The following is a 13,978-nucleotide window of genomic DNA, read 5'->3' as shown; positions in this document are numbered from 1 at the left end:
CTCTCTGACCTACAGTAAATTTTTACTTTATGTCCTTTCTCTTTCTGAATAAATTTCAGATTGTTTGAGTTAGCATAGTCTACCTCTTCTTTTTTATTAAAAAAATTTTTTTTAGTGTTTTATTTATTTCTGAGAGACAGAGCATGAATGGGGGAGGGACAGATAGAGAGGGAAACACAGAATCTGAAGCAGGCTCCAGGCTCTGGGCTGTTAGCACAGAGCCTGATGCAAGACTTGAACCAGTGAACCATGAGATCATGGCCTGAGCCAAAGTCAGACGCTTAACCAACTGAGCCACTCAGGTGCCTCACCTATCCCTTGATCTCTAAACTAATGCAACAATCTTCTAACTGGTGTATTTGCTATAAACTATCCCATATAATGCTTTCATATCAATCTTCCAACACAGTGTGAATATCTTTGCTGACTGCCCACTACCTTAAATTTAAAAAAGAAAAAAAAGGCTAAAACCTTCAGCTATAACCTTTCAAGATACTCCACTTTATGGCTACTACACATCTCTATAACTTTACCTATTTCTTCTTCTTCTTTTTTTTTTTTTTTTTTTTGTTTATTTGTGAGAAAGAGAGAGTGAGCAGGTAAGGGACACAGAGAGAGGAGGACAGAGGATTGGAAGCAGGCTCAGCACTGATAGCACAGAGCCCGATGTGGGACTCGAACTAACCAACGGTGAGAACATGACCTGAGCCAAAGTTGGACACTTAACTGACTGAGCCACCCAGGGCCCCCTAACCTTACCTACTTCTATCAAGTGAATTCTGTTCACTGCTACAAGAACACATTATGGATTCCTATGCCTCTGCTCCTGATTATCATGTCCCTCTTTTTCTCTAAATCCATTCTTTTAAGATCCTGTTATGTTTCTTCTCTTCCAATAGGCCTTTGTGATTGATGCAATCCTCTGTGATCTGTCCTCCTCTTTCAAATTTTATTATGTTTATTACAAATTATTAACAAAAATTTACATCCATGACTGGTACATTTTCTCACCCAAGCTATCAAAACTTGGAAGACAAGGAAAAATGATTCTGTGCTTAGCATAGTATCTTAAAGCTTTAGGAGTTCAGTTAATGCTTGTTGTTAACGACAATTAAGAAGTCCAGTATCAAATGCATTTTAATGAAGTTTCAGAAACATAAGAATAGAAATTAACAAGCTAAAAAAAATATATATCCCAAATAAGAATGACACTTACTTTTACTAATATATCTTTAACAACTTGATTGCTATCATTATGAACGCTGATATAACTGGAAAAGGTCTCTCCCAAAAATATATTCCTGTGAAATAAAATAAACTTTTAGGCAGAAATGCATTCGAGTTTTAACACAAATATTCTACTTGAACACCACTGAGAACTTTAAATGGAGAAGAATTTACTAAAGGATAGAAATCAGTTGAAATACCTCTTCAGCATTCCTTTGTGTCCTTTAGACAGCTCATTCATTACCCAGTACAATTCAAAATACTGACTTACTCTATAAAACATGATATATATCTAGCCCTCAACTACTGCACAGCCAGTTTCCTCAGATATAAGCCACCAAAATCAGATCCATGTTAAAGGTCTTTTGACTAATTACTTAAGAGGCTAGAAAAAGACAATTTTTGAAATAACTTATTCCCTGAATCTAGAAGAGACCCAAGTAATTGATATCAGTATTTTTTACCAATTTGTTTTATTTTTCTAAGTTGTTCTAATACAAATAATGATTACTGGATTTACCTTATGCTTTTATTGAAGTATATTTTATAAAAATACATGTTTATAAATATGTATTACAAAAAAATACAAAAATATTTTACATGAATTTTTTATATGAATATATTTCCAAGCTTTCAAGACACTAGTCACATTCTGTAAACCTTTTTTTAAAAACCTGAAAAATTCCATGTGGTCTTAAATACTCTCAGTTGCAAACATAGTGAAACCAGAAGCTTCTACCTCATTAATAAACTAGAATAAGAGAAGAGCTAGGAGTAAGAAGGAATAAAAATTGAGAGTTCCTAATAAAAAGATAAGTCTGATAACTTATGCTGGGAAAGAGCTGTGTAAGTGAACAAAAAGTTGCTTCTGAAAGACATTTAGATTAAGTCAGTTAAAATAAAAGGAATACATGGTCATTAAAAAATACAGTAAGATCTAAAGAAGAAAGTTAAAATTTTATCATCCTAGAAACCCCTATTCATATTTTGGTAGGTTTCTTTTCTTTCTTTCTTTTTTTTTTTTAAGTAAAAACTGCCCCGAATCATATAGCATAATTTTGGTAAACCTTTTTTTTTTTTTACACCACTTAAATGTACAGGAGTATTTTTCCATTCCATAGTTATTTTATGAAAACATAATTTGTAATGGCTTTGAAGTACCGTTGCATGCTTTATGTCAATGTTATCATTCTTACCCAAAATTCTGTGGTAAAGTCAACATTTCTCCCAACATTAAAATTTCTGCACCATTTACAGTTGAAGGATCATCTCTCATGAGTTGGTTAAAGAGATCTCCTATAGAAAGAGAAAAACAGAAAATTCTAACATCTATGTTGTGAGTTTTACTTCCATTAAAGAAATAGCTGGGAGAAATATTTAATTAAAAAAAATTTAGTTTGTAACCTTCACTACAACAAATGTGTGCCAAAAAATTCTACTTTCACAGAGAATGAACACTTCAGAAACAAAGGAAAATGAAGGTCATGAAATATAAAATATAGATAACTCCAATAATTTTAAATAAAGGGAATGCTAATACACATGCTGATGGAACATTTGAGGATAAATAAAATTTTAATATCATGACTATGAATATACTCCTCTTGTTGCCATAGGATAGCAACAGTCTCTTGGCTAAGAAATTATGAGCGAGACCTACCACTTAGAAAGCCACCACTCATATCATATAAAACCAGACAATAAAGAATGCAGCAAAGAGCATGAGACTGGCAAGACTATGCTTATTGCTAGGTAATACAGGCAGTCCAGGCTGCAACTTTTCCCTAGGTGCAAACAGAACAAAACATACCAGGTAAGTCCTTTTCTTCACATGTTACTGGAATATTGGTGAATAAAGTAGGTTTAGTTAACCGCATCACTGTGAATTAAAAAAAAAAAAGAAGAAACAAAAATATTAATATTGCTTTGGGCCAGTATTCCCAAGTTGAGAGTATATTTCAATTCTATACTAACATCAAATATAACCTAAAAGCTTCCTAAATATAATATTATGTACTTCCCCAAATAACACTAAACTATTATTAAATATTACTAAAATAGTAATTTATAACAAAAAATCTTACATGATTTATTTACAACCTCATTATAAAACTGTAAATGTAATATACCACATAATAGAAAAAGTAGAAAATAAAGGAATTTTAAAGGTTAAGGTATATGAGAACAAGACTTTAAAAAATATCCTGAGCGACTTCACTGTGAACAAAATATCAGCCTTAGAGAGAAAAAAGTTTTGATGCACCATTTTGAACATCAAACCATAATTTTACACCAAAAGAATCTTTGTGAGCTTTCTCTCTCAGTTCTAATCACTGGCCACTGGAAGTTCAATAAGTGGACCTGTAAGTAATATTTTCCTATACAGAAATTACAAAGGTATCACTTAACCTATAGCTCTTTAAAATTCCAATTAAAACTAAGATTTGTTCTTGGGACATACAAGAATGTGTCTAAGTTTAGAAAAACAAGTAAAAATAAGCTAAGGAAATTAATGGGAAAAAATGAGGAAGAACTGGATTTACCATATATTAAAACATTTAAGTCTAAAATCAATTAATTGGTTTATTAATGTAAGACTATACAGATATATTAGTTTTAAAAAAAAGATTAGGATGCAGCCAAAGAAATCAACATTATAACCTGCTAGAACTGTTTAGCTATCTAGAAAAAATTTAAAAAATTAATATACAAATTCATTTCAAGTATCAAGTAAAATGCCTACATATCAAATAGGTAACAGGCAAAAATTAAGCACAAAAAGGGAAAATTTATGTAATTTAGTTTAGTGTGGATAGGACATCCTAACTATTGAAACTATTGAAACATGCTAACTACTGAAAATCTTTTTCAATTATTTCTAATGACTGACATTTGATCACATCAAAATAAAGACCAAAATATAACAGTAAAAATCATACAAACTTGTAAAATATTTCAGAAAATGCAGGGGTACCTAAGTGACTCAGTTGGTTAAGTGTCCAACTCTTAGTTTTGACTCTGGTCATGATCTATCTCATGGTTTGTGGGTTCAAGCCCCCGTCAGGCTCTGCATTGACAGTGCAGAGCCTGCTTGAGATTTTCTCTTTCCTTCTCTGCCCCTCCCCTGCTCATGCTCTCTCTCTGTCTCTCCGTCTCTCTCTCTGTCTCTCCGTCTCTCTCTCTTTCAAAATAAACAAACTCTAAAAAAAAATGTTCATTCAAATCAGACCCCCAAAACTTTAGACTATTGGCCTAAATGGTTATTCACAGTATAAGTGGTATTCATTAGCATATGCAAACATGTATCACCTAGCTACTAACTAGTTATATCATTCATATTAAATTTAACACCTTTCTCATCTTGGTCTCAGCTTAAACATCATCTTTTCAAAAAAGAAATAACAGCTCACCTACTTCTTTCATAGCTCCTTGTATTCATCATGGACTGATATATGTACTTATTTACAGCACTATGATCCAAAGTCCATGAGGTTTAGGCTCTTATGTATTATGTTTAGTTTTGTGGCTTTGTTGCTTGACATAGGTTCTGGCACCTAGTATATTCAATAGATCTTTGCCAAATGAAAGAATTAGCAACTCATCCAAATCCTCAAGTAAATGGTATTTTGAAGATGTAAGTTTCATGAACCAAGGGCACTAAACAACGTTATATTAAATAGATGGCTTTTGAGAGGTGCCTGGCTGGCTCAGTTGGTAGAACATGTAGCTCTCTGTCTCAGGGTTCTAAGTTCAAGCCCCATGCTGGGTGTAGAGCTTACTTAAGTAAAGTAAAAACAAAATAAAATTAAAAATAAAATAAAGTGGGGTGCCTGGGTGGCTCAGTCGGTTGGGCGTCCAACTTCGGCTCAGGTCATGATCTCGCAGTTCGTGGGTTAGAGCCCCGCATCAGGCTCTGTGCTGACAGCTCAGAGCCTGGAGCCTGTTTCATATTCTGTGTCTCCCTCTCTCTCTCTGACCCACCCCTGTTCATGGTCTGTCTCTCTCTGTCTCAAAAATCAATAAACATTAAAAAAAATAAATAAATAAAATAAAGTAAAATCATAATATAAATAGATAGCTGCTGATATAGGTAACAGATGTTAACCTTAAAATTTCTGAAATCACTTGCAGAGCTAATATTTAATGAGCATTTACTAGTGCTAGACTGTGCTAAATATCACACATTCAAGTCTCAGGACTACAAATTTGGTACCACTGTCCACCTTTTATACATAAGAATGATGCTTCCATAGGATAATTTGCCTATAAAAGATTATATAGGGGCACCTGGGTGCCTCAGTTAAGCATTGAACATTTGATTTCCGCTCAAGGTCCTGAGATGGAGTCCTGCATCAGGCTCTACCCTGGGCTGGAACCTGCTTAAGATTATCCCTCTCCCTCTTCCCCATGTGCTCTCAAAATATATATTTGTATACATAAATATATATATACATATATATATTTGTATATATACATATATATTTATATATATAAATATATATATATATACATATACATACATATTTATATATATAAATATATATATATACATATACATACACACACATATATACACATACACATATATATGTATATAAATTTTTAAAAAAGACTACATATCAGGTGGCAGAATTAGATTTGAGCTCAGGTAAATTCACTTGATTCAAAAATAATTATCTGGGGGCATTGGGTGGCTCAGTTGATTAGAGGACTGTTGGTTTGGTTTAGGTCAAAATCTCAGGGTTTATGAGACAGAGCTCCACATCAGGCTCTGTGCTGCACAGAGCCTGCTTGGGATTCTTTCTCTCTCTCTCTCTCTCTGCCCCTCTCCTGCTCTCGCTCTCTCAACATAAATAAATAAACATTAAAAAATAATTCTCTGTATGATTAATTATAAGCTTAGGGTCATAAACCCAGAATGTAAGGCCTTACCAGAAACAGCTTATGGGAATTCAAAACAGGACTATATATCAAGCAGAATATTTAACAGGTAAAGATCATTGACCTGGCATGGGAAGTGTTCGGGTAGCTGTTTCTAACTTTCTACTTCATTTTTTGGCTATTTAGGGTCTTTTGTGGTTCCATACAAATTTTAGGATTGTCTGTTCTAGGTCTGAGAAGATGCCGGTACAATTTTGATTGGGACTGCACTGTAGATTGCTTTGGGTACTACTGACATTTTAACAATATTTGTTCTTCCAATTCATGAGTAAGAAAAGTTTTTCCATTTCTTTATGTCTTCTTCAATTTCTTTCATAAGTTTTCTATAGTTTTCAGCATACAGATCTTTAACATCTTTGGTTAGGTTTATTCCTAGGTATTCTATGGTTCTTTGTGCAATTGCAAATGGGATCGATTTCTTGATTTCTCTTTCTGTTGCTTTACTATTGGTGTATAGAAATGCAACCAATTTTCTGTACATTGATTTTGTAACCTGCAACTTTGCTGAATTCATTAATCAGTTCTAGCGGCTTTTTGGTGGGGTCTTTTGGGTTTTCCATGTAGAGTATCATGTCATCTGCAAAAAGTATAAGTTTGACTTCTTCTTTGCCAATTTGGATGCCTTTTACTTCATTTTGCTGTCTGCTGACGCTAGGATTTCCAACACTATGTTAATCAACAATGGTGACAGTGGATATCCCTGTCATGTTCCTGATCTCATGGGGAAAGCTCTTCAGTTCATTTTTAATTAGGAAAGCAGATTTAAATTATGCACAACCTGAAGGGGATATAAAAGGGCTGTAAAAATGATATATACAGTTTTTCACAATCTAAATATCTAACACTCTAAGCTCACTTTTTACATTTATTCATTTATTTATTTTGAGAGAGAAAGCACAACTGGAGGAAGGACAGAGAGAGGGGAAGAGAGAATCCCAAACAGGCTCCATACCATCAGCACAGAGCCTGACTGCTGGCTCAAACCCACAAGCCATGAGATCATGACCTGAGCTGAAGCCAAACACTTTACCAACTAAGCCACCCAGGCCACCTTCTAAGCTCACTTTTAACACCAAGTGGTCTTTATTCCCCATTTTTTTTTCATTTCAGAAGAAGCTAAATCTTAAGACAAAATACACTCTCAAATCTTGAAACTTTTTTAAAAGTGTCCTTGAAAACACGTGATTTCACTCATATGTGGAATTTAAAAAACAAAACAAACAAGCAAAAGGAAAAAAAAGAGACAAACCATGAAACAGACCTGTACAGAGAACAAATTAATGGTTACTAGAGAGGAGGTGGGTGGGAGCATGGGTTAAATACATGAAAAGGATGAAGGACTGCACCTGTTGTATTGAGCACTGGGTATTGTATGGAAGTATTGAACCACTCTTTCATACACCTGAAACTAATATTACATGTATGGTAACTAATTGGAATTTAAATTAAAAATTATAGGGGCTTCTGGGTGGCTCAGTCAGTTAAGTGTCCAACTTCGGCTCAAGGCATGATCTCTCGGTCCGTGAGTTCAAGCCCCGCATCAGGCTTTGTGCTGACACCTCAGAACCTGGAGCTGCTTCCAATTCTGTCTCTCTCTCAAAAATAAACATTAAAGAGAAAAAAAAAAAAAAAAACTTATAGAAAGCGTCTTTGAGTTCACCCAAACATGTAGCCAACTTATTTGCTTATTATATGCTCAAATTTCCATTGTGTATCAAAGTCTTATTGTGGCTAGTTTTTGCTGATTTTATGATTTTTATGGTATGAGACAATAAGGGGGTTGGTAAAAAACAACCCTCTATTAAAAATAAAAAGTTCCCAAACTGGTATTAAAAATATATTTTCTTCAGGATCCCCTGAGTGGCTCAGCGAGTTAAGTGTCCGACTTTGGTTCAGGTCATCATCTCACAGCTCCTGAGAGCGAGCCCCGTATCTGGCTGTCTGCAGACAGCACACAGCTCGCTCCAGATCTCTGTGCCCTTCTCTGCCTCTCCCCAATTGCCCACATGCTCTCCCTATCAAAAATAAATAAAAATTTAAAAAAAGAAACCTTTTAAAAATATGTTTTCTTCATATTTTCAAAGAGGGTAAAAATCAGCAGGGGTGGAGGTGGGGATAGCAGTGGGTAAGAAACACTATCATTTTATGGACTCAAAGAAAACTACTATAAAGCACAGTTCATTATAATGCAGATTCTTAAACACAAACTGGGAAAGCCCTGTTAGTAATATAAAACTATCTCATTATTTGAAGGAAGATCCAAAGTATGCCCCTATCAAATACAGACTTAAAATGCAATATTTCCTGTCTTATAACAAATTAATGAACCTCAAAAATTACACATAATGTTGGCTGGAAAAGAGCAAATACCAATAAAACAAGGCTTAAAAAACAAACTGGCAGACGGAATGCCTGGGTGGCTCAGTTGGTTAAACATCTGACTTTGGCTCAGGTCATGATCTCATGGTTGTGGGTTCGAGCCCCACTTCAAGCTCTGCGCTGACAGCTCAGAGCCTGGAGCCTGCTTTGGATTCTGTGTCTCTCTCTCTTTCTGCCCCTCCCTTGCTTGTGTTCTTTCACACTCTCTCTCTCTCTCATAAATAAATAAACGTTAAAAAAACTGTCAGAGGAACTCCTAGGTGGAATTTAAAAATAAAACAAACCAGCTAAAGGAAAAAAAAGGTAATTAAATGATAGTCTTATATTCAGCTCTGAATGTTAGATCAGGTTCTTAGTCAAAAATTGAGGAGGCCAGAAAGAGTATGTGACTTTCAGCCCAGTGCCAAGTCAAATATTCACTGTACACAGCAAATAGTGTCATGTATAGAGCCATCCTCATTGGAACTCACACAGACCCTTGATTTACTTATGAAATTCGGGTTTCATCTATTATCTTATAAATAACTTTTAGAAATTTTCAATAAATTATGAAAAAGATAGGCTTGAGGTTACAAACTAATGAACTGGGCCAAGTTCAACTTGTATATATACATTTTGCTTGGAAAGAACTTAAAAAAATTAAATTAGAATCTTCTTACAGTTCAGAGTCCTTAACCATATTCTACAGTCTTGCCTATCTAGTCCCTGAACGATTTCAAGTTTGTGAAGTGAAATGCTGGGCATTCTGAGCATATTATATTAAAGTTAATCATTATGCAGGAGCTCATCTTAGAAATTCTCAAGAAAAACGGTCTTTAGTAATTTGCTAAGTTGGCAAAAGAAGTTAAATTCATATGATAGTCCACTTTTTTCCATTGAATTTGAGTTAACATTTATCTAAAGGTAGACAACTTGTCAGGGAAAAATAAAATTATGGTACTGCTACCATTTCTTAGAGTAAATGCTGTTAGTATTTTATCAAATGCTGTCATAGATTCACCTTCCTGTATACATTGTTCTTGAGTTAACAGACATGCCTAGGAACTCACCTGATAGTCATTTACTTCTAGGGAACAAACTATACATATTACCACACAATTTTTTACAATATTAAGAATGAATAGGCTATATGACTGAAGGGTCAAATAAAAAAATTAAGTCATCAAAAATTTAAAAACTCATAAAAAATTTATTGATTTCAGATCACAGTTCATTCAGGATATTCTTCTCTTTCACAATCAGTGGAATTCATTACATACTAAAAATAACACCATATTTACGTACACATAAATTCATTTTCCCAGTAAGAGCTAATCTACCTTTAAGAAGATTTCCCACATATTCACAGTACATAATATCACAGAACACCCATATTTGGTCTAAGTGTCTCTGAATTGTAGCATTACAAGATGGAAGTTCATTGTGCCTGATAATTTGATTGAGTTTTGCCCAAATGTCCTCCAGAGTTTGGTTGTTACAAATAGTGTGCTCTATAGTCCATCTTGCCCTATAAAGTGAATGCAAATTCAGTGCCTTTAAACTATCTTGCAATTTTTTAGACAAAGGAAAAATATTTTCAGTGCAATTACTGTTGGGAAGTGAAACACTCCAAAACCTCTTCTTATGCTGTCTTCCCTTTTCTGATTGCTTATCTAGATTTCCAGAATTAGTCTGTTCATTCAGTGTGTGTGACTGGATTAAGTGCTTTTCTTTTTTTAAATTAGGTTGAAATTCCAAAAGATCTATCGTGCAATCGTAACTCTGTGATTTAACATCATGTTCTGAAATGGTTAAGTACAGTTTCACATCTTCAGCTGCCTCTTCAGAAATCACAGGTGGTGATCTTTTAGGTTTGAGTGGAAGTTTGGACCCATCATGAGAAAACCAAGGAATAAATCTTGAGAGTGGACGTGTAGGAAAGTCTTGAAGTGCTTTCTCTGCAATTTTTGACAGTTGTGTGGGATCATTCTCATATGGTCGATAGTGTAATATTACTTCTGTAGTCATTCTGCAGTAATCCAGTCACTCTTAATGAAGAGAAAATTTCTTAGATGTGCTCCTCAGCGCTAGAATGTAATTTATAATTACAAGACTTTCTTTCCAAATCAGAGGGAATCAGGACCTAAAGCGGAAGTATTGCAAAGAATAAGATATGGTAGGGATAACCTACACACAAATAGGGAGAAAAGAAAAAACAAAAACCAATCCCAATATGATATTTTACCAAGTGTCATTGGTAAATGTGAATGGAATCCACAAAATTGGAAACCCTCTGTCTCACCAAAATAAGGGATCTGGATTAAATGCCTGGTAAACCTCAAACTGCTAGTAGTCAACACGTTTAGATCAACATGTAAATATTTATAAGTATTGTCATTAATATATTAGGTAATAATCTTAAGACTATAGCAGAAACAAAGGGTAAATTAGTGATTCCTAGGATATTTTATTCATTTGAAGAGAACAAAAATGTAATAATACTTAAAACTTTGAGACATTAATTGAGGAAAATGAAAATCATTGTAATTTTTGATGCATTGAAAAAAATAGATCTTATACTTTAAAATGATATGAATTCTACCAAATACATAGATACACTACTTAACGATTTTCATCCCCAATACTAAGCACCAATAACATGAAAATAGTTAAATTTTGCATTTTAACCAGGCTGGGAACTGGTCTTGTTAAAAAGTGTCCTTAGTATAAATGGGGCACTTTCACACTATCAAGACATTAGTACCATGGCTTCTGAATTCCAATTCAGAGGAGGAACAAGAAGGCTAGACCTTAATATTTTTTTTTTCATTTTAGAACAAAGAAGTCTTCAAGCTGTCCCAAATTGGGTCACTGATAGTAAGTTCTAGCATACAGTTAGGCTTCCAAAGTTGCATGAGCCACAATGCAAGCTCTTTCAAAAAATGAGAGGTTCTCCCCCAAATCATTAGAGAACTCCTTGAAGGGGTTCTCCCATTACTAGAATGGCCATAGGTGGGGACTCCTGTCATGATGTCATAATACTCATTTGATCACCAATTTTGAAGAGTCAGAAGTAATTAATTTCATCATGATTCTTTTCGCCTGTTAATGTCCACTAACTGATTTGACAACTTAAATTCATAAATGACTGTGATCCTTAACACCCATAATTCTTAACATGAATCTAGACATAGCATATTCTTTTTTTTCTTTTTATGTTTATTTTTGAGAGAGAGTGAGACAGATTGTGACCAGGGGAGGGGTCGAGAGAGGGAGACAAAGAATCCGAAGCAGGCTCCAGGCTCCAAGTTGTCAGCACAGAGCCCCATGTGGGACTCGAACCATGAGATCATGACTTGAACCGAAGTTGGTCACTTAAACGACTGAGCCACCCAAGCGCCCCTCAACATAGCATATTCTTAATTTTTTTTTTTTTAACATTTATTCATTTTTAAGAGTGAGAGAGACACAGTGTGAGCAGGGGAGGGGCAGAGAGAGAGGGAGACGCAGAATCTGAAGCAGGCTCCGGGCTCTGTGCTGACAGCTCTGAGCTGTCAGCACACAGCCCGACGCAGGGCTCGAAATCAGAGACCTGGAGATCATGACCTGAGCTAAAGTCGGAAGCTTAACTGACTGAGCCACCCAGGCTCCCCTAAACATAGCATATTTTTAAAACAATAATGCTTTTATTTTTTTCTTTCCTTTTCTTTACACTTTCATACTTTAAGATACTGCATTGAGAATTATTTTTGTTTGAAAATATTCAATGTTGTACTCTGAGGATGATGAAGTTGTGACAGCTCATTTTTTTACATATATAAGAAAGTGAACTTAAATGATCATATAAGTTGGTACACTTGGCATCCAACAATCAGTACAATTAGACTTGTTAAAATCTTGAAAGTTTCTTAAATTTCTGAAAGATATTAATATCTATTTACATACTTGATATGGGATTAAGAAAGAACATGACAGTTTCTTTTCCCTTTTCTCCAGAAAGAACCCATCTCAGTGTAACTCATTTGCTCAGGCTCGGCTTACAGGTCATATATCTATATTAATATTGTTGTTTTTCAGCTCTATAGTCAGAGACAGATTTATTAAACCGAGCTATCAGTATATTATTTTATGTTACAAATGAGACTGCTGAGCTTCTGGAATGTTTGATGCCTGCATCATAACTGTGTACAAGATAATGGTCGGTCAAAATGGATGCCAAAAGAAGGTAAGTGAAATTCAACTGAATTCAAATGTCTATCCAATCTCTTCTCAGCTCAGTTTAACAAGTTATTGGAAACCACACAGTAGAGCATCCAAGAAATAAGAAGTGTGTTTGGGGAAGTAGAAAACAGATGAAATACAGCTGAAAGCATTTTACATAAAAGGTTTTCAGAAAACAGTAATTCCAGAAAACTCTGCCCTGTTCGTTTTCCCTAAATAATAATACAATTACATCATCAAACTTACTCAAAATTTTCTGCTGCGTACAGAAAACGAAAGTTGACATCAATTTTTCCCACATCCACACTATTTTGAAGTAAACTGCAATAAGTTATAGCAAATCTAAATTATACGTTGTGGTACTATGTATCTCAAAACCCTTGGCACTGCTAAAACTAGACTAATTTTGCTGATCAAACTAAAGACTGGTAACTTCGTCAGTGCTACACAAAGACACAAGAGACAAGGAAAAATCACCGGAGATGCCTACTGTACATCATCTTGGCTCACAGGGCTCTAGGGACGTTAGCTTCTCTGACTAAAGCCGGTCTGGTTACTCCAAGCAGCATATAACACAACGAGTGATTTATCGGGTATCTATTACATTCTAGAGGAATGCAACATGAGCCTCTCAAACCTAAAAAGCAAAGAAGAAAAATTGCTTCCTTCCTCTCGGCGCCGAAGGACACAGCAAGAATGCAGGAACTAATGGTGTTTACGAAGGACGAGGCCTACATCCCCGGGACCAGGCCTAGGTGGCAAAGGCTTCGAGAAGTAGCGAGAGAACAGAAAACAGACTAAACGGAGTCAGGTTCGTGAAAGTTTACCTTTCAGGGCCAGCAGGTGCTCCTGTTTGGGGGGATTCACTTCCATTTTGAACGGCACTTTCGACCCACTGCCTACGGCAGCTGGGTAGGTTCAAAGCAGCCCGGAAGAAAACAGTAAAGCGTACGTTCGGGAAGATCGAATGCACTCCCAACAGTTTCTGCTGGTAGTGCCTTAAATTCTCTTCTTACGACGTCCTTTAGGGACTCAACGGCTTCTTTTCACCAAAGCCATCTCTTATTTCTTAGCGATTTATACATAAAATACTTCTCTGTTTTCCAGCCACAAATCACACATAGCGTCTTCCAGAAACCACTCCTCGCTGACAGTACATAGCCCCACAGATAACTACAAGGCGGAGTAGAGGGAAAAAAAAACCCCAAAAAACCTAGTGTGGCATCCTGGG

The 13,978-nt window shown here is 35.3% G+C and overlaps 2 protein-coding genes across 6 annotated transcripts in view; both read right to left on the bottom strand.

The window, feature by feature from the left end:
* Positions 1 to 13,654, bottom strand: part of TRAPPC13 (trafficking protein particle complex subunit 13) — a 40,005-nt gene extending 26,351 nt beyond the window's left edge. For all 4 annotated transcript variants that reach the window (XM_007079892.3, XM_007079893.3, XM_007079894.3 and 1 more), the window contains exons 1-4: positions 13,575 to 13,654; positions 3,038 to 3,106; positions 2,424 to 2,523; positions 1,217 to 1,301 (exon numbers count right to left, since the gene is read on the bottom strand). In XM_007079892.3, the coding sequence (XP_007079954.1) occupies positions 1,217 to 1,301; positions 2,424 to 2,523; positions 3,038 to 3,106; positions 13,575 to 13,620 (300 nt within the window). In that variant the 5' untranslated portion in view covers positions 13,621 to 13,654. The remainder of the gene's footprint in view (positions 1 to 1,216; positions 1,302 to 2,423; positions 2,524 to 3,037; positions 3,107 to 13,574) is intronic.
* On the bottom strand, positions 9,723 to 13,656 carry SHLD3 (shieldin complex subunit 3). Of its 2 annotated transcripts, none has more exons than XM_042987642.1 (2): positions 11,291 to 11,751; positions 9,723 to 10,669 (listed from the first exon to the last, which is right to left on the bottom strand). In XM_042987642.1, the coding sequence occupies exon 2, from the start codon at positions 10,552 to 10,554 to the stop codon at positions 9,799 to 9,801; it is 756 nt and encodes a 251-aa protein (XP_042843576.1). In that variant the 5' UTR covers positions 10,555 to 10,669; positions 11,291 to 11,751; the 3' UTR covers positions 9,723 to 9,798. The 2 variants fall into 2 exon arrangements, with proteins under 2 accessions (XP_042843576.1, XP_042843575.1); XM_042987641.1 differs by lacking the exon at positions 11,291 to 11,751 and adding an exon at positions 13,575 to 13,656 and having other exon boundaries at positions 9,748 to 10,669.
* Positions 13,657 to 13,978: the final 322 nt, after the last annotated feature.

The sequence above is a fragment of the Panthera tigris genome, chromosome A1 (genome assembly GCF_018350195.1).
Source record: "Panthera tigris isolate Pti1 chromosome A1, P.tigris_Pti1_mat1.1, whole genome shotgun sequence".
Lineage (NCBI taxonomy): Eukaryota > Metazoa > Chordata > Mammalia > Carnivora > Felidae > Panthera > Panthera tigris.
The sequence above is the reverse complement of the archived record's forward strand: the minus strand, read 5'-3'. Positions and strand labels throughout refer to the sequence as shown.